This window comes from Solanum stenotomum, chromosome 5 (genome assembly GCF_019186545.1).
Source record: "Solanum stenotomum isolate F172 chromosome 5, ASM1918654v1, whole genome shotgun sequence".
Taxonomy (NCBI): Eukaryota; Viridiplantae; Streptophyta; class Magnoliopsida; order Solanales; family Solanaceae; genus Solanum; species Solanum stenotomum.
Window position 1 is genome coordinate 56,960,243 of NC_064286.1, and position 19,659 is coordinate 56,979,901.

Consider the following 19,659-nt stretch of genomic DNA (forward strand, 5'->3'; position numbering starts at 1 on the left):
GCTCCAATCGGCAGACCAGCGCCGCATCTCCCCTCTTCTCCGACCAGAATCAGCAACCAGGAGCTTCAGCCAACCGGCGAGCCTCCTTCCTCGGGCAAACTACAGCTCCGACCAAGCGAAAAGCTCCGGTGAGGTTCGAAATTCTGGAATTTTGCACAAGACGGGTCTCGACAGATCCATCCAGGTTTGTCTTTGTTTAATTATTGTTTGTCTTCTAAAAGTTACCTTATTTTCATCTATGATTTTGTGATATTCTAATCAATAATAGTTGTCAATCTTTTGCTAAGCATGAATCGTCAAAACCCTCAAAACATTTGCTCATTTTACTTTATTATTTGTAGATTTGGGTTGATTAAATTTCTTCTCATATTGTCATCACTGTGTTATACGCTTGAATATATCTTTCTTCATAAATGAGTATTGGCTGATTCTTGATCCAATTTGATGTTGGATATGATCGTATTGGTTTTTCCCAATGTCGGTTGCTTCTAAATGGATTGCTTTGCTTAATTAGTTTCAAAGGATTTTCCTCTTGCTAATCACAATCTAATTCCATTCAATTTGTTGTGACCTTAATGATAATCCTCATCTTGATCACCGCCCTAATTACTTGATCCTCTAGGGTAGATTGTTAATATCGATTATAATTAATTAATTTACCGTTCTAATTGCTGATGTTGAACTTGTTATTCTCTTGCCGATAAGTCTATATTGGTATCCTGTGATTGATTTGTAATTTGGTAAGTCTTTTAATTCTCAAGAATTTGCAAGAGAAATTGCAGATTCCTTGAAAATTTTAATAAACTATTGTCATCTTTAATTGATTCTTATCTTGATTGACTCTAATATATTCTTACATGTTGTAATTTTAGAAAAGTGATATTTGATTAAGGTAAAAGAATTGTACTGATTTTACTCCCTACTTGTTAAGGAAAATAAAATTTTTATAATTTGCTTAATTAGTTATATGTTGTGAAATGAGAGAAAAATATTATAATACTAAACAAGGAGGAAAGACAAATAGAAATATTAAGAAGAAGTATTCTTTGAACTCTTCAATGTGTGTTTCATAAGGGTGAAAAGACTACCCTTTTATAGGATTTAGAAAACACCCTTTTACATCCTTTAACCAAATACGTTAGCACAACTTTAAATCTTATATTAAATAGGTTCATTACGTTATGGTGTTGATAAAAAGAAACATCCACAATTCAATGGTTTTATAACACTCCCCCTTGGATGTTTATAGATAATGTGCCTTGTTAAAACCTTACTAGGGAAAACCCAGTGGGAAAAACCCTAGTGAAGGAAAAAGAGTACACACATCTTGTAATACGCCTTGAGTGTTGCCTCATTAAAAATCTTACCAGGAAAATCCAATGGGACAAAACCTTGGCTAAGGAAAAAAGAGTATAACGAGAATTTTACTCCCCCTGATGAAAACTTTATTTGATATCTCGGAGACGACGCATTCCAATCTTATATCTTAACTTCTCAAATGTTGATGTTGGTAATGCCTTAGTGAATAAATCAGCAAGATTATCAATCGAATGAATCTGTTGAACATTTATCTCACCATTTTGTTGAAGATCATGTGTGAAAAAGAACTTCGGTGAAATATGCTTTGTTCGGTCTCCCTTGATAGATCCTCCCTTTAATTGAGCTATGCAAGCAGCATTATCTTCATACAATATTGTTAGAGTCTTTGTTTGCATAGAAAGATTGCATAATTGCAAAATGTGTTGAGTCATTGATCTCAACCATACACACTCTCGACTGGCTTCATGAATGGCTATTATCTCTGCATGATTTGAAAAAGTATCAACTATTGTTTGCTTCATCGAACACCATGATATAGATGTACCTCCATATGTGAATAAATAGCTTGTCTGAGATCTAGCTTTATGTGGGTCAGACAAATATCCCGCATCTTCATAACCGGTCAATTATGACTTGGATGCATTAGAATACAACAACCCCATATCAATTGTTCCTTGAAGATATTTGAATATATGTTTAACACATTTCCAATGTCGTATTGTTGGACATGAACTGAATCTCGCCAATAAACTTACTTCGATGCAAATATTTGGTCGGGTATTGTTGACAAGATACATTAGTGGCCCGATAGCACTAAGATATAGTGTTTCATCATCAAGAATCTCTTCATCCTTTTCTTGGGGTTGGAATGAATCTTTCTTTATATCGAGAGATCTCACAACCATCGGGGTACTCAATGGGTGTGATTTATCCATGTATAATCGCTTCAAAACCTTTTCAGTATATGTTGACTAATGGATAAATATTACATTTGTCAAATGTTCAATCTGAAGGCCAAGACAAAATTTTGTCTTACCAAGATCTTTCATTTCAAATTCTTTCTTCAAACACTCAACAACTTTTGAAAGCTCTTTAAGAGTTCTGATGATGTTCAAGTCATCCACATAAACAGATATTATTACAAATTCAGATTTTGACCTTCGTATAAAAATACAAGGACAAATAGGGTCATTCTGATACCCTTCCTTTAACAAGTATTCACTAAGACGATTATTACCACATTCGCCCTGATTGTTTCAATCCATATAAGGATTTCTGAAGCTTTATTGAACAACTTTCTTTTGAAATTTTATATGCTTCAGGCACTTTTAGTGCTTAATGGATTTTCATAAAAAAATTGTGGTCTAGTGAGCCATATAAATAGGCTGTGACAACGTTCATTAGATGCATTTCAAGCTTTTCATGAACTGTCATATTTATTAGATACCTGAAGGTAATTGCATCTACCACAGGAGAATATGTCTCCTCATAATCAATGTGAGGCCTTTGCGAAAAATCTTGTGCCACAAGTGGTGCTTTATATCTTACGACTTTACCATTTTCATTGTGTTTTCGCACAAAAACCCATTTGTGCCCCACTGGCTTGACTCATTCAGGTGTTCGGACTATTGGTCCAAAAACTTCACATTTTTCAAGTGAAGCCAATTTTGTTTGAATTGCTTCCTTCCATTTTGGTCAATCAATTCTCTGTCTACATTCATTGACAAATCTTGGTTCCAAATCTTCATCTTGTTGCATTATTTCAACTGCAACATTATAGGCAAAAATATTATCCACCACAATATTATATCGATTTCACATTTTTCTCGTTGAGACATAATTTATAGAGATTTCCTCATTCTCATTATTTTCAGGTACATGGAGCTCCTCTTTGGTGTCATCATTTATTATGTCTCGGAGCTCTTCATGAGCAATTGCCTCTATATTATGATCATCTTGATCATTTATTTCTTTCCTTTTTCGAGGATTTTTATCCCTGGAACCAATTGGTCTACCACATTTTAAACGTGGTCCAGACTCATTTGCCTTAACATTTTGTCCTATCGGGACATCAACTCGAACTTGAGCATTAGCAATTAGGATATATGATTTAGTAACCCGTGGAAGGTTAGTAATGCATCCGGTAGTTGATTTGCAATATTCTTTAAATAAATTATCTTTTGAACTTCTTGCTCACATTGATTTGTTTGAGGGTCTAAATGAGACAGTGAAAGTGAATTCCAATCTATCTCATTTTCCAACTGCTTTCGTTCTCCCCATAATGTTGAGTATACTGATTCATCAAAATGACAATCAGCAAACCTTGTCGTAAATAAATCTCCAGTTCTAGGTTTCAAAAATTTTATAATAGAACGAGATTCATACCCAACATATATCCCCAACCTCTTTGGGGACCCATCTTTGTGCGTTGTGGTGGAGCAATTGGAACATATACCGCACAACCAAATATTCTAAGATGGGAAATGTTTGGCTCCTGACCAAAAACCAATTGTAATAGGGAGATATCATGATAACTGGTTGGCCTTATGCGCACAAGTGTCGCTGCATGCAAAATAGCATGCCTCCAAACCGAAACAGGCAACTTTGTTCTCATCAACAATGGTCTAGCTATCAATTGAAGACGTTTAATCAATGACTCTGCTAAACCATTTAAGTATAAACATGTGTAACATGATGTTCAACTGTTATTTCAGTGGACAAACAATAATCATTAAATGCCTGAGATGTAAACTTACCAGCATTATCAAGACGAATTGTTTTTATTGCATAATCTGAAAATTGTGCTTTTAACCTTATTATTTGAGCCAACAACCTCACAAAAGCCATATTGCGAGTTGATAATAAGCATCTATGAGACCATCTTGTAGATGCATCTATCAAGATCATATAATATTTAAATGATCCATATGCAGGGTGAATAGGCCCACATATATCACCATGTATCTATTTCAGAAATGCAGGAGATTCCACCCTAATCTTAGTCGTTGATGGTTTGGTAATCAACTTTCCTTGTGAACAATCAGCACAAAAGAATTCATTTGATTGAAGAACATTTTGGTTCTTCAAAGTATGCCCATGTGAATTCTCAATTATTTTGTGCATCATATTATAACCGGAATGGCCCAACCGGTCATGCCAAATAACAAAATCATTAGAATCAGTAAACCTTTTGTTTACTACAGCGTGTGATTCAACCGTACCAATATTTGTATGGTACAATCTAGAAGAAAGTGCAGACAATTTTTCATGCACAGTTTTCTTCTCCGCATTTATCATAGTAATGTAAAGGTATTCCACATTTAATTCATTTGCGTCTCAACATGATAGCCATTTTGGCGAATAACCTTGAAACTTAATAAGTTTCTTTGAGACTTACTACAATACAATGCATTATTAATTATCAATATTGTTCCTCTAGGTAGTAATAAGGCCGCTCTTCCAGAGCCCTCAATCAATTTTGTACTACCGGATATTGTATTAGCATATGCCTTTTTCATTACCAAATGGGAGAAATATTTCTTTTCTCTTAGTATTGTATGAGTTGTGGCACTGTCCAGAAGGCACATATCTCTATTATTCATCTTGGATCCAACTGAAGACTGGAAAATTTTATTTATCTTCATAAAAATAAAAATACATAATAAGAAGTACGAAACTTAACAAAAGAAAATTTAAGTACATGAACTATAAGTAATACATTAAAAACACATAACGACATTATTCATTTCCCAGTTCAATTATCAATCTTCAGTTGCAATCCCCAAAGAAGTCCTCAGCTTCTAGATGAGTAATATCATCGAGCCCATCAAAAGCATCATCTTTCAATGCTAAATTTGCCTCAACATTCTCATCATATTTTTGAGAAGATCTTGCTTAAGCATCATCCTTGAAAGTCAAATGTGACTCCACCCGGGCATTAGAAGAGAAGGCATCACCTTTCTTTCATTTTCTTTTAAAGGAATTCTGATACAGCCTGGCAAAATGCTCAGGTGCCCAACATTCATTTTTCTAATGAACTTTAAGGCCACAACGATGACAATGATCGCCCTTTCCTTTAGACGAATTATTTTGAGAATCGATATTGTCCTCTCTTTTGTTATGACCACCACCTCGACGATTATTATATCGTCTTTTGCCCTTACCACACCCACACACATTTTCATGGCCTCGATCAGTTTAGAGTATTTCCGAAAACCTTTTTCACGATATTGCTGTTGTAATATCATATTAGAGGCATGGAAAGTAGTTAGTGTCTTTTCCAACATGTCTTCATCTTTTATAGTTTTCCCACATAATTTCAATTGGGAAGTTATTCTAAATACAACAGAGTTATACTCAATTACGGTTTTATAATCTTGAAATCGTAAGTGCATCCACTCATAACGAGCCCTTGGCAATACAGTTGCCTTGAGGTGGTCATACCTCTCTTTCAAACATATCCACAATTCAAGTGGATCTTTCATTGTTAAGTATTCAACCTTCAGGCTTTCATCAAGATGATGACGAAGGAAAATCAGAGCTTTCACTTTATCCTGACTTGATGCCTTATTTCCTTCGATTATACAATCACCAAAATCCTTAGCGGTAAGGTGAATTTCAACATCAAGTACCCATGACAAATAGTTATTTCTAGAAATGTCAAGTGCCAGAAATTCAAGCTTTGACAAATTCGACATGTTGAAAAACTGACTCTAAAATAGTTGAGTTAATCATATGATGTGATTTCTTTATAATAAAAGATAAATTTATGTTTCAAATGATTAAGAATTAGTATAAAGTATATTATATGCATGAACATGGAATGTTACAAAAACATGTAGACTCATAAAGTATGAAACGGTAGTTTTAATATATGTTCTAATTATTTTTTCAATATTTATTTCTAGTTTCAATAGTTAATAAGGTCAAACTTTTGTAAGTTTTTCAAGTTATATTTAATATAATACTACTCTCTTTATGACACACACATATTTATCATAAATTTATGACAAGAAAATATTTACAAGTCTTCTAACTAGCATGTTATCACATTTCCTACTATTTATTTAATTTAGAGTTATAAGTTAGTAGCATATAAACAACATAAAAATATAAACCTGAAATGTATTGATTATTATGCCTAGTAAAGTATTATAATAATACCTAAAGCAAGTTATATATGAAGTAATTAAATTACGGATCAAAGATTTATGCAAGTCCTATTAGAGATGTTATAAACACATAAATGTATACCTGACTCTAAAAGAAAGTTGATTAACTTTTAGGAATTAATTTCGAATTAAGTAGGTCTCAGTTGGTTAGAGACTCGTGCTGATAACGTGTTGTGAAATGAGAGGAAAATATTATAATACTAAACAAAGAGGTAAGACAAATAGAAATATTAAGAAGAAGTATTCTTTGAACTCTTCAATGTGTGTTTCATAAGGGTGAAAAGACTACCCTTTTATAGGATTTATAAAACACCCTTTTACATCCTTTAACCAAATACGTTAGCACAACTTTAAGTCTTACATTAAATAGGTTCATTACGTTATGTTGTTGATGAAAAGAAACATCCACAATTCAATGATTTTATAACATTATATTCCTTTCTGGTCGCACTCTCTTATTCTCCTATATAAAGAGACCTTTGCTCTTCACAACCCTGAGACTTAGAAGCTTACACTTAGCAATTGTTAAAACTCTCTCTACTCTAAAAGAAAAGAAATAAAACAAGAGTCTTGAGAACTCTAAGAAGTCTTTCCATTCAGTTTTGTTGTGTTTGAGTCAAGCATCAGATTAAATTTGTCTAGTCTGCTCAACTGGTTAGTGTTCTCCGTTAATTAACTTATTTTTGCATTAGAATTATTTAATTGTGTAATGCTCTATGAGGATTCAAGGAAAGCATCCGGGCCAATTTTCCTTTTCCCCCTCTTTACGTGACATGATATATTATTTCACATGTTTTGTTCGAACTTTGTGTGCCCTCCTTTGAATTGATGTGTACGCCAATATGCTAAATAGTAATGCTATGTGTTCTTTGTATTATGTATTTATTGTGTTGTTGTCCTTTAGCAGGTTTGAACACAAAGTTCAAGATATGGATAGTCACCATGGGAGGGAAACAATAGACGAATTGATCTTGGTTAATTTATGTTTTGTATATTGTTTAATCTTTGTTTATGTTTTGTAATAATTTGTATAAACTCTAACTCTCTCTATATATATGAAATAATTGGGGAATATACATGCTATTTGTTCGCAAATTATTACATTAGGAAGCATGTCCACATCTCTTAGGGGTCGTAAGAATAATGCAAAATAGGGTGCATTAGTAATGCTTGCATTAGTAGTGCTTGTATTATTAATGCTTGCATTAGTTATGCAAACATTATTTTCTTATACACTGTTTGGTTTGATGTATTAGAAATAACAAATCTTGCATAATTTCTATTTAAAAATATATGTTTACAAAAATACCCTTCACACTTTATTTATTTTTACACTCCCTTGCAACAAAGTTCTTTGCTAAAACATCATTAACTCCTCTTCTTCTTCTTTTCAAAAATAATATTAAATAGTTGTACTATTTGAGTCAAAATAATTTTGTGAAAAGTTGGCAAAGAATTTTTTTATCAAATTTATCGCCGCAATAGTAATTTTTTTTATTAAATTATGTTGAAATTAGATTTATTTTTTAAAAAAAAAAAGATATTTAAGAGGCCATAAAGTCTATTAAGACACCAACAAATTAAAAGACATTGAAAAACAAATAAAAATAAAAATAAAAACATATGACAAGAAAGAAAATGAAAAAAAGAGAAAATATTAGGAAATGTTCTAAAAAGGCTATAAGGGTAGTTTTGTAATTATTTGATCTTAATGCAAGTGTTAAATGCTATGTATTACTAATACCTAGAATTACTTGGTATTAGTAATACACAACTTAATACACAATGGAGTGTATAACTAATGCAATCATTAGTTATACATGGCAAGAAAAAGTGTACCAAACAAGGTACTACTAATACACACACCTAATGCATGCATTATATTTCCTAATACACTCTACCAAACGACTCCTTAAAGAATCCGCCTAAGGTCAATCATTAAAACCAACAAATTTGTAATAAATAACCTTTAAGTATGTTGCATAATCTGACTTTTTGAAACAAATGCTAGTATATTAATTAATTAGTTTGAATTACTAAGAGTTTGATAACTTTAGTATTAGTTGATAATCCAAGTTTTAATTTTATATGTTTAATAATTGTTTTTCAGCATGCTAATGAATTTTAAAAGGAATAAAGTCTGAACCTTTTTAAGCACTGATTTGCCATAATTGTTATCTGTTAATGTGATCCTCATTAATAATTCTCAACATTATCACACTTAGAAAAGCATGCCAAAAGGATTTGAATATTTATTAATGTCATTTGGGTGTAGAAACCATGCCTATAGGTTGTGGATATTGTCCTTTACTTAGAAATCATGCTCATAGGCATTTCGACGAGAGGGAGTTTCTCGGATGATAAGCACCCCTCACTTTCAACCCGAAGGTTGCGAGTTCGAGTCACCAAGGGAGTAAAAGGGGTGGGAGCTCCTAGGGAGGGTAAAAAAAAATGTTCATAGGTATTTCTAATAATTTCAGCATGTTAAATAGTGTAAATAAATTTGTTGCATATTTCTCCTCACTGTCAAATGATTTCTGCAAATAATTATTTTTCTTCCACTTAAAATAAATCAACCAACTATTTTCAGCATGTTACAACCAAATAATAATAAATTTATATGTGACCATTTTCTGAATGTAAATTGGAACTGCTTAAAACTAATCTCCCTTGATCAAATCTGCCAGAATCAATTATTTTTTGCATCATAATTAACTATTTTGCCACTTAAAATCAGCTACTGATTAATTTCTATATCTATTAAACTGACTGTCACTTAAAATAAATCTCACATAATAGTCTATTCTGCTACTACATTAATATGTTATTTTCTGCATAATCTGCTACTTTAAAATTGATGTCCTAATTAAATTATGTCCGAAATATTTTAGTTTATGTATTATAAACAATTGTCTGGCCACTTAAAATTCACTAAAAAAAATTCTGCACTTGTAATAATTTTATGCCCTCTAAATTCAGTAATTAAATTGTTAATGTTTGTATGTCACACACTCAAGCATGAGAGCTTTCATTAATTATGTGTGTTTGCAAGCATGTTAATTAAAATCTAGAGGCCAACATGAGACTTTACATGCCAAGTGTTGTCCAATGTGTTTTGCTTGGTGTCTAGAGGGCCTAATTAGGAGCCTATATTTTATTTTAGTCTAAAACCACCTTAATAGTAGTTCAATGCCTCTTGGACGTTAAGCAGGAGAGCTAGGCACCTTTTAGGACGTGATGCATGAGGAAGGTGGGGTAGGGATAGTTAGCCCCTTTCGGAGATGATGAAATTGACTCAAGCTTTAAATGACAAACATTGGTTTTGTCTGTCCGAAATAGAAGTCGACCAAAATAAAAAGTCGAGCGTTGATCTGTAAAGTATGTGGGTTTCGGAGTCTCCCTTTCCCTTTTCCTTCTATGTGTTTTATAATTATAATTATTTGAGGTAGTTTAATAAATAAAAAATGTTTCGCCTATTTAATTGTGCAATTTCTGTCTCCTCGCTTATCTCTTTATTAATTGTTTACTGTTTATTTATTGTTTTGTTATATCACCTAGTAAGCATGTTTTAATTAAATAATCAATAAACGAAGTGACCTTAATTGCTACTTGTAACCCCCATATAAATTGCATGAGATACTGTCGGGACCCACATTTGTGGACCTCGAGGGATGCTTAACACCTTCCCCTCGAGGTAATTTGAACCCTTACCCGATCTCTGGTTCGTTGACCTTAGGTAGATTTAGTTAGGTTAGATAGGTGTCCTAACGCGCCTTAATTTTGTTAGGTGGCGACTCTTCAATTCAACCAAAACCCAAAAGAGTGGTTAGGTCGTGCATCAAAAACTCATTTTTGTGAAAAACGGGGCGTGACATATATATATCATTAAATTACAATTACTAATATAAATATATGAACACCGTTTAAATAAGAACACAAGGCTGAAAGGCTTATGCTACTCTTATTTTCTTGGAAATAAATATTAACTTTTGTTCTTCAATTGACAAATTTTTCAAAATTTTGTTGTAATAAATGTATAAAAAGGTATATGATTCTTTTATTCATATTTAATTTTTCATAGCTATTTTTCTATCGAAATATCGGTATTATAATATTTTTATTTATTTATCCTCATTATAATATTTTTATTATATATAATTATGAAATTACAACTTTTACTATAACATATTTATGAGTCTTAATTATGAGGAGGAGAATAGTTTTTATTGAGTAATAGACATCAATACTTAACATTTAATTTGTTTCATTTCTGCAATTGTTAAAAGCAAACTTCAATTTAATGAAGTTGAATCACTACTACTTTGTAGTTTCTATAGTACAATTCTTTTTACTTTATATATATATATATATATATATATATGTGTGTGTGTGTGTTCTTTTACTTGTACAACATATAGGGAGAAAAAAGAACAAAATAATAGTAAAGGCATTAGTGAAGGATAAATGACAGGGAAAAAATATATACCAGGAAAAAAATGTAATTCAATGGTTGTTTTAGTGTCTTTTTAATTTTCATTTCATTTTTATTTTATTTAATAACAATTATAGAAAATATTTTTTAACTTTTATTTCGATTAAAAGAAATTAAAAGGGTCAATTGCCAATAAATGCTTGTATGTATGTGTCTCATAATTTACTACGAAATATTTGCTATGTACAATAGAAATGAAATTAATTAAAGGATATATATATTATAGCCTATTGCTTAAGAATAAATTCTCTCTTTCGTTCAATATTAATTGTTAAGTTTAACAAAAAAAAAAAACTCATGTTGATATTTATCTTGATAAAATAATATAATTAGAAAAATTAATGATGTTATAACTGGAGAAAAAAGAAGACATGACATTAATAGAGATCAAAAATTAATTTTTTAATTAAAAAAAGGGGATAATTTCTTTGGGTTTCGTTCTATAACTTGACAAATTTACCCTTCTTTGTTTTAATTTCTTCATATTAATGCATATTTTTAAAAACATGACTTATTTAATAAATACTTTAAAACTAAATCAACACAAATAAGTTTATACTATAATATATATTAAATAAATATATATATAAACGTGTTCTTTTTTACCAAACTAAGATTCGTACTTCTTCATATTGATTTATTTTTAAGACTTTCATTATAAAAGTCATTTTTAAAAATAATGTGAATTAATATGAAGAAATTAATACAATAGGACAAAGTTGTCAAATTATAATAATTTATATTTATTTTAAATAAATATAAAGAATGGTTATAAAAAAAATCAAAATAAGGAAGGTATACGTAATATTGTAAACCACAGGGGAGGTGAATTTTGTAAAATTATCCCTTAAAAATTTTAACCATCACGCAAAGCGCGCAGACAAATTTCCTAGTTAGTTTATAAATATGAGTATACAATCAATGTAGTTTCAACCTCTTATATGCTCAATTATTGTAGATTACACACAACTTAAAAACTATGACATGATCTTACGTTGATTGTAACTCATTTTATGTGACAATATAAGTGTCTCCATATAACTAGGAATTCATGTCAACATAAAACAATTAAGTATACTTTTTTACAGATAATATTGAAAAGGGTCCCATTTCCATGAGTGTTTTTGGAAAAACAAAAGATCAAATTGTCGATCTTTTTAACAAGACATTAATTAGGAATCGGTTTTAAAAATANATATATATATATGTGTGTGTGTGTGTGTGTGTGTGTGTGTTTGTGTGTGTGTGTGTTCTTTACTTGTACAACATATAGGGAGAAAAAAGAATAAAAATAATAGTAAAGGCATTAGTGAAGGATAAATGACAGGGAAAGAGTATATACCCAAAAAAAATGTAAGTCAATGGTTGTTTTAGTTTCTTTTTAATTTTCATTTCATTTTTATTTTATTTAATAACAATTATAGAAAATATTTTTTTAACTTTTATTTAGATTAAAAGAAATTAAAGAATAAATTCTCTCTTTTGTTCAATATTAATTGTTAAGTTTAACAAAAAAAAACTCATGTTGATATTTATCTTGATAAAATAATATAATTAGAACAATTAATGATGTTATAACTGGAGAAAAAAGAAGACATGACATTGATAGAGATCAAAGATTATTTTTTTAATTAAAAACAAGGGGATAATTTCTTTGGGTTTCGCTCTATAACTTGACAATTTTACCCTTCTTTGTTTTAATTTCTTCATATTAATGCATATTATTAAAAACATGACTTATTTAATAAATACTTTAAAACTAAATCAACACAAATAAGTTTATACTATAATATATATTAAATAAATATATATAAACGTGTTCTCTTTTACCAAACAAAGATTCACACTTCTTCATATTGATTTATTTTTAAGACTTTCATTATATAAGTCATTTTTAAAAATAATGTGAATTAATATGAAGAAATTAATACAATAGGACAAAGTTGTCAAATTATAATAATTTATATTTATTTTAAATAAATATAAAGAATGGTTATAAAAAAAATCAAAATAAGGAAGGTATACGTAATATTGTAAACCACAGGGGAGGTGAATTTTGTAAAATTATCCCTTAAAAATTTTAACCATCACGCAAAGCGCGCAGACAAATTTCCTAGTTAGTTTATAAATATGAGTATACAATCAATGTAGTTTCAACCTCTTATATGCTCAATTATTGTAGATTACACACAACTTAAAAACTATGACATGATCTTACGTTGATTGTAACTCATTTTATGTGACAATATAAGTGTCTCCATATAACTAGGAATTCATGTCAACATAAAACAATTAAGTATACTTTTTTACAGATAATATTGAAAAGGGTCCCATTTCCATGAGTGTTTTTGGAAAAACAAAAGATCAAATTGTCGATCTTTTTAACAAGACATTAATTAGGAATCGGTTTTAAAAATAAATAAATTGATAAAAGTTACTTAAGTGCAAGGGCATTGAACTCCCTCAATAATTGACTAGAAATTGTTAAACTATACCAAATAATTCATTTCCATACACATGAAATATTTCTAATATTATAGGGAAGGTCTTGAATATTGTTTTTGGAAGCGAAGAACACAAATATGAATAATTATGTAGAATGTCAGCCTATAATTTTGACTTATAATCTATTTAGCCAAGTTATATAAATTAAGGAAAATGACTGTTCGGATTCACTTTTTTTCCCTCCCAAATGTTTGATTCTTCAATTTGGTGTTCAATTTAAGAGTGGAGATTTTTTTGGTGCAACAAATAATCGAACTTACATTAAAATAATAATAATAATAATTCTAAGTTACTAAATAGTCATTTTTAGGCCCAAAACTTTTCACAACCCAAGCTACGCAGTAGCAATGTTTGCTGCTATGTATGCTGGCAATATAAATGTTTAAAGTCTTCTCGTGATTGATTAGACCGAATCGAACCGAATCGAAGTTAGCAAAAATCTGAACCGAATTTAAATAGTTCGAATAAGGTGCATATTTTTCCAAAATCGAAAACCAAAAAATCAAATCGAAATGTAATAAAATTGAACTAAACGCCTACCAATTCTTGCCAACCATGCAGACGAAATAAAAGAAATGGAAAATTGATTTTGACAATTTTACAGTTGGGAACAGTTGTAACGTATGCCCTACCCACTGCCTATTAATTTGGATTTGAAGTTGTCCAACTATTTTAAATTTGTGTTGCACTAATTTATGTAATTCATTTGACCATAATATGGTATTTTTATTTTTATTTTTGGTTAAAATAATAAGGTATTGTTATTCATACATCAACACTATTTGATATCATATAACAAGTTCAGGATACAAATAGTACTATACTATACAACTAAGGAGACAAATTAAACAAGAAATTCAAATTTAGACTACAAAAGAGCAAGCTACTACAATTTATACATGCAAATGTAACTAATCAAGATGTTTTATTTTAATTAAAAGCTGTCTGGATGACTTCACCATGATTAATGCATAAATCTAGACCGAATTTAACTTCTATACACTGACAACATAAAATAGTTGGATCACGTAAAAAAAGACGACACATAACGGTGAGAATGTGAGGGAAAAATAAGACGTATTACCTGCTACATCGTAAAAGAATAGTAAAATTACACGATCAATGCATACAAGTTAAATCCAAACCATCACTCAAGTTGACACTTAGCAATAGTCCATTAAAGAATAATAAAGGCATAAAAACATTTACAGCGGCCAGGTCACATAATTTACAAAATCCAAATAAAAAAGTTTGAGAGGAAGTAATAGAAGCCTAATGGTGTAGATCTCTTTTTTCAAGTCCCTTAAGCATAGGAACTAAATCTGTATTAGTCTCAAGTTAAACTAAAGGTGTACATTAATTAAAAAAAAAAAATTAAAATTGCAGGCCTGCTGTTATCTTTTCAGAAGCTACCTGGTATTCACAAGAAAATAGTACAACATCATTTGGAAGAGAGCTTCTTCGAGTCACACGCACCATGATTAGGTTGGAGCAAGTGTGTTCCGAGGCAGAGTTATCCCGCCACCTTTCACAGACACGTTAGGTACCTTCCCAGAGCTAGCCCTGCTCGCAAAATCTGAGTCGAGGAATATTACCACAACGGAGATGTCATCATGGAAATGTCGACGTACTCCACGATCAATTTTCTTCAAGTCTGAGTACCTCATCTCCCTTTTCTTTGCTGCTTCTTGCAATGCAGTTTTTACTAGCCTTTTCGCGATCCCCTGCCAAGTAGCAAATAAGAGCTTTAAAAGTTTGGTCCAACTGTCTTTCTTCTGTTCACAACATATATTAGCTTTGTATTACATCTATCTAGAGCAAACAAACTCGGAATTTTACTTGGGAACTCTTCCGAGGAAAAGGCAGCAAAACTGGTTTTCTTACTATGCTAGTGTGCTTGCAGATTTGATAAGTTTCTTTATTGTTGGACGGATATATACACAGATCCCAAGGAAGGGCTGGACGGCCCGGACCACAAGAGTCTATTATACGCAGCCTTGCCTACAATTCTGCAAGAGGCTGCATTTGACTTCTCTTGCATTTAAGAAATTTAAAGGAAGAGAGCTGATGTGATCAGATTTATAGGGCACCAGTAATGATGATACACGTGTGCCTTTAATGGTAATATAATGTTACTACAAGGCTTTCATTGATTTCACGAATCCTGAAACTTTAAATGAAAAGTGCTTCCCTATAGGTAGAAATTAGAATCACTGAAAAACTAAGAAAATGGCAAAAGCATGTATCAAAGGGGTTCTCTTACATTGCGTGGGTGATTTTGTACAATGTCAACAGCTTCTTGGTTACTTAGGTGCTCCCAGAGACCATCCGAGGCAAATATAATAAACTGATCCTGAGGTTGCACCGGGTGCACCAAAATAGCTGGATCTGCGCTCAATATGGGCCTCTGAAACGGTTCACGGAGCCGAAACTTAGCATACAACGGTTCCCTGTTGAATTCAGATTTCTTCAAGTACACATCACCAATGGATCTTGTGATCTACAAGATGAAGTACACAGATCATCAGATTATGAACCATGCAACAACAAAAATAGACAACGTAAATGAACTCCCTAATAGTATTCTCCTCCATTTTTTTTGATAACCTAGTATTCTCCTCCATTAATGGCCAAGGGTCTATGTTTCCAAAAGATTGCAATTGCTTTTGAACATCAGCCTATCATAAATATATGGCACGCCTCATGGAAACTAAACTAATTTAGTGCTTCCCCATAACAAATGCGAAGGTCATACAGAAGTTCAATTGTAATGCAGGTCTTTATAAGGGCTGCTAATGTTTAAAGAATTGCTATACAACAGATAGTCTCTTTAAGAAATTGAATGTTCATATTTCCATTTTGACTATCCTATGATGCTTCACAAAAGGAGAGCTTTATCGTTCATTACATATTTATGTGATATATGACTTGGACAGAAAGACTATCATAGTTCATATCAACAGCAGTATATCACTTTCCACACAAGTGGGTGCAATTTTATTAAGAGAACGCATTATTGATGGTAGTATATACCAAAATTTAAGAGTAGCAGCAAGTGTGCAAAGACCATTTCAAGCATTGGACAAGAATTATCTTCGTATGCATCTCCTGAATGGAGGGAACCATAGTAAAATATCAGATCAGATACTCTATACATGAGAAACACAAGACATGGGACTTAACAAACCCAATTTTGTACTTGCGCTTCTGTTATCAGGGACACAAGATGGCTAAACAGTGCTGGAATTTGAAAATGAACAAAAAGCAAAGCATGCTGCAAATACAGATCACATCAAGAGAGTAGATTCCAGTTTCAAGTATGCCTCAACGTTCAAGCTAATACTAGAACAAAGATAAGGAGATAAGGAGACGCACGACCTTCAGAGCATACTATGTATATTGGTTCTTGAATAATCAACACTCTGGTACCAGCAGAAATTAGAGCTTTAAATATTAAGAGTTGGAAGAGCAAACAAAGATCCTCCAATTGAAGGAGAAAAAAGATCTTCAACTTTGAAATGTTATTCAGTTTGAGGTAGCAACCTTTCATCGATGTAGTAGGCAACGACAAAGGCTAGTATAGTTACTACAAAGAATAATAATGTCAAAAGCAGAACCATCGCAAGCTTATATACAAGTACACGAGAATACACAACTAATTAAGGAGCAACAACAATATTTAAAGTCTATGATGATCCTCCTTGCTAAGAAACAGAATTTGTGAATTGCTACTTAAAGAATACGAAGTCATAAAAGCATCAAAAATACTTAGAGCTGGGAAAACATAAACTGAAGAAGCTTAGGAATGCAAAGAAGATCTTACTTGTATAATACCCTTCACACGCCAAACATTGTGCTTTAAAACTACAATTTGCGAGTCATCTGGATGCAAAGAATGCATTTCCTGCCTTACAGATTCAATACTTGCATTGTGTTCTGCAGAAAGCTGAATAGCAAGAATCTCTCCAGTTGCCTTGACAAGCCTCCCCAAGACTGCTCGAGAGTCGCCAAGGTTGGCAACATATAAGGTCCCACTGCAGATAACTCCAACAAGGCAGCATGATCCAACAGCAGCAATCTGAGGTTGTGTGGGCCATCGCCTTGTGACAATAGAGAGGAAACCCTCTTCTGTGGCTTGAAATGCCTTCCGGATCACCTCCACAGACATAGTTTGCTGGTCAGATGTACACCCTGCATATTTGAACCAAGTGGTTGAGTGAAAACCTAGAATAACAACTTCACCAAAAAGAGCTACTTTGCATCTAGAGTACTATATGTTTACTGTGACATTTTTCTAATAACCGAGAAATCCCCAATGGTTTCAAAACTATATGGATAATGGACACCCCCCCCCTCCCCTTTTCTCATCTCCACTCAATTAGATGGCTTGCGTCTCTGGTTGCACCCATGACATGCTCCTAACCACACATCACGCGTTGTGCTCTTACCACTAAGTCAAAGCCCCAAGGGATACTTCAACTTTCAATTATTGTTAAATGGTCCTTAGAAGCTAATACATAGCTAATACTTAAGACTCCTCGAATTAACTCGAATCCAACAATTTTAAAAGTAAAAAGACAAGATTCAGCTCACCTCATTGTGAACCATCAAAATAGCACTGTTTATTCCCCTTGAAACTGAAAAAATTGAATGACTTGATTCAAACTGGTAATAAAAACTTACTCTTGAGATGCTGAAAGAGGTTATCATTGATGAACCTTGAAGTCTCAGGGCCACCATGTCCATCATAAATTCCAACAAAGGTACCATACGGACCTGAATCATTCAATCCCAAGCACCCTGATTCAACTTGGCTCTGATCTTCCAATAGATTATTAGCCTGAACTACAGCCATTGAGAACTCTCCATTAAAATGTTGCCCTGTATCCTTATACCATAGCAGCCCATCTTGACGTCCACTGGCATCGGAACCTGTATGAACGTGTCGATTGGCCCTTGGCTGAAAACAAGCCCTCAAGAAGTTCATTAATCCAGATAACATACCTCATCTCCTCCAATACACCATCTAAACTCTCCACATCTAACAGGACACACTAAATAAACCTCAACTTTGCATAGGTTCCTCCTCAAAGCAAGTACAAATCTATAAAAACAATATCATCAACCAAGTTACAATAAGCTAAAGAAAAGAATAGAATTAACAACAAAACACAATCTTGCAAGTTGCATATAAAAAAGCCAAAATGCACATCAAGAAGTCACCTTTACTATAAAACTAAGAAACCAAGGTATCCAATACCAAAATTCAACATCAATAAAAAAAATAGGAACTTTGAAATAGTCAAAATCACTTTTTTCAATAAAGAACTGTATATGGTCAGCCAGTATTACATCAAATAAAGAAACCAACTTTCTTGATCTCCCAAATTTCAAGAATCACATAAATACTAATTAAAGATAAGGGTATATTAAAAAACTTACCTTTACTATGGAAAATGGAAGATCTGAAAGTGAAAGAGTATTAGATCTGTGGATCCATCAAATCAAAGCAAAAACTGAAGTGGGGTTTGATTTTGATAACCTTTTTTGTATTTTTTTCTCACTTTTCTTGAAGATTTAAGATCATGATGGAAAAAAAAAAAGAGTGAAAAGGAGTGATCAATTAGTGTTTTGAGCTATTTGTTTCCATTGGACCAAGTGAAACTCTTTGAAGAGAAACCCCCCATTATAAATCAAGAATGGAGAGCTTGAAGCCAGCAAAGCAGAGGACCAGCTTTGGGCTCCACACACACACACAGAGTTGAGGATAGAGAGAGAGAAAAAATCTAGAGAGAAGAAAGTACCCAATACACACAGACACTCCAAAAGAGTCAATGAGTATTTTTTTTGTTTTTTATTTTTGGTGGATATAATAATATATTTTGCAAGTTGGAATTGGAATTTCCATGAAATATCCTCATATCAGGTAACATTGGCTGGTTATCAAGAAAAAAATGAATAAGATCATTTATTTATCCATCTAAACTACAACTCCATCATGTGTTTTCTTTTTCTCTTTTGGTGGTGGAGGTGGGGTAGGGTGAGGTGAGGGTGGCTATCAACAAATACTTTATTATTCAAATAATCCACTGTTCAACAATAGTTGTTGATTATTGATTTGACATTTTTAAAAGATATTTTTTCTGTTCAATAATATTTAATATTTATCTA

The 19,659-nt window shown here is 32.1% G+C and overlaps 1 protein-coding gene across 4 annotated transcripts; it reads right to left on the bottom strand.

The window, feature by feature from the left end:
• Positions 1–14,853: 14,853 nt before the first annotated feature.
• Positions 14,854–19,400, bottom strand: LOC125865195 (probable protein phosphatase 2C 46). 4 transcript variants are annotated; one of them, XM_049545398.1, is made up of 6 exons: positions 18,931–19,316; positions 18,493–18,592; positions 18,172–18,420; positions 17,312–17,679; positions 15,752–15,988; positions 14,854–15,212 (listed from the first exon to the last, which is right to left on the bottom strand). In XM_049545398.1, exons 3-6 carry the CDS (start codon positions 18,341–18,343, stop codon positions 14,970–14,972), a joined length of 1,020 nt encoding a protein of 339 aa, XP_049401355.1. In that variant the 5' UTR covers positions 18,344–18,420; positions 18,493–18,592; positions 18,931–19,316; the 3' UTR covers positions 14,854–14,969. The 4 variants fall into 4 exon arrangements, with proteins under 4 accessions (XP_049401355.1, XP_049401356.1, XP_049401353.1 ...); XM_049545399.1 differs by lacking the exon at positions 18,931–19,316 and adding an exon at positions 18,712–18,888; XM_049545396.1 differs by having other exon boundaries at positions 18,172–18,592; positions 18,931–19,400.
• Between the last annotated feature and the right edge of the window lie 259 nt (positions 19,401–19,659).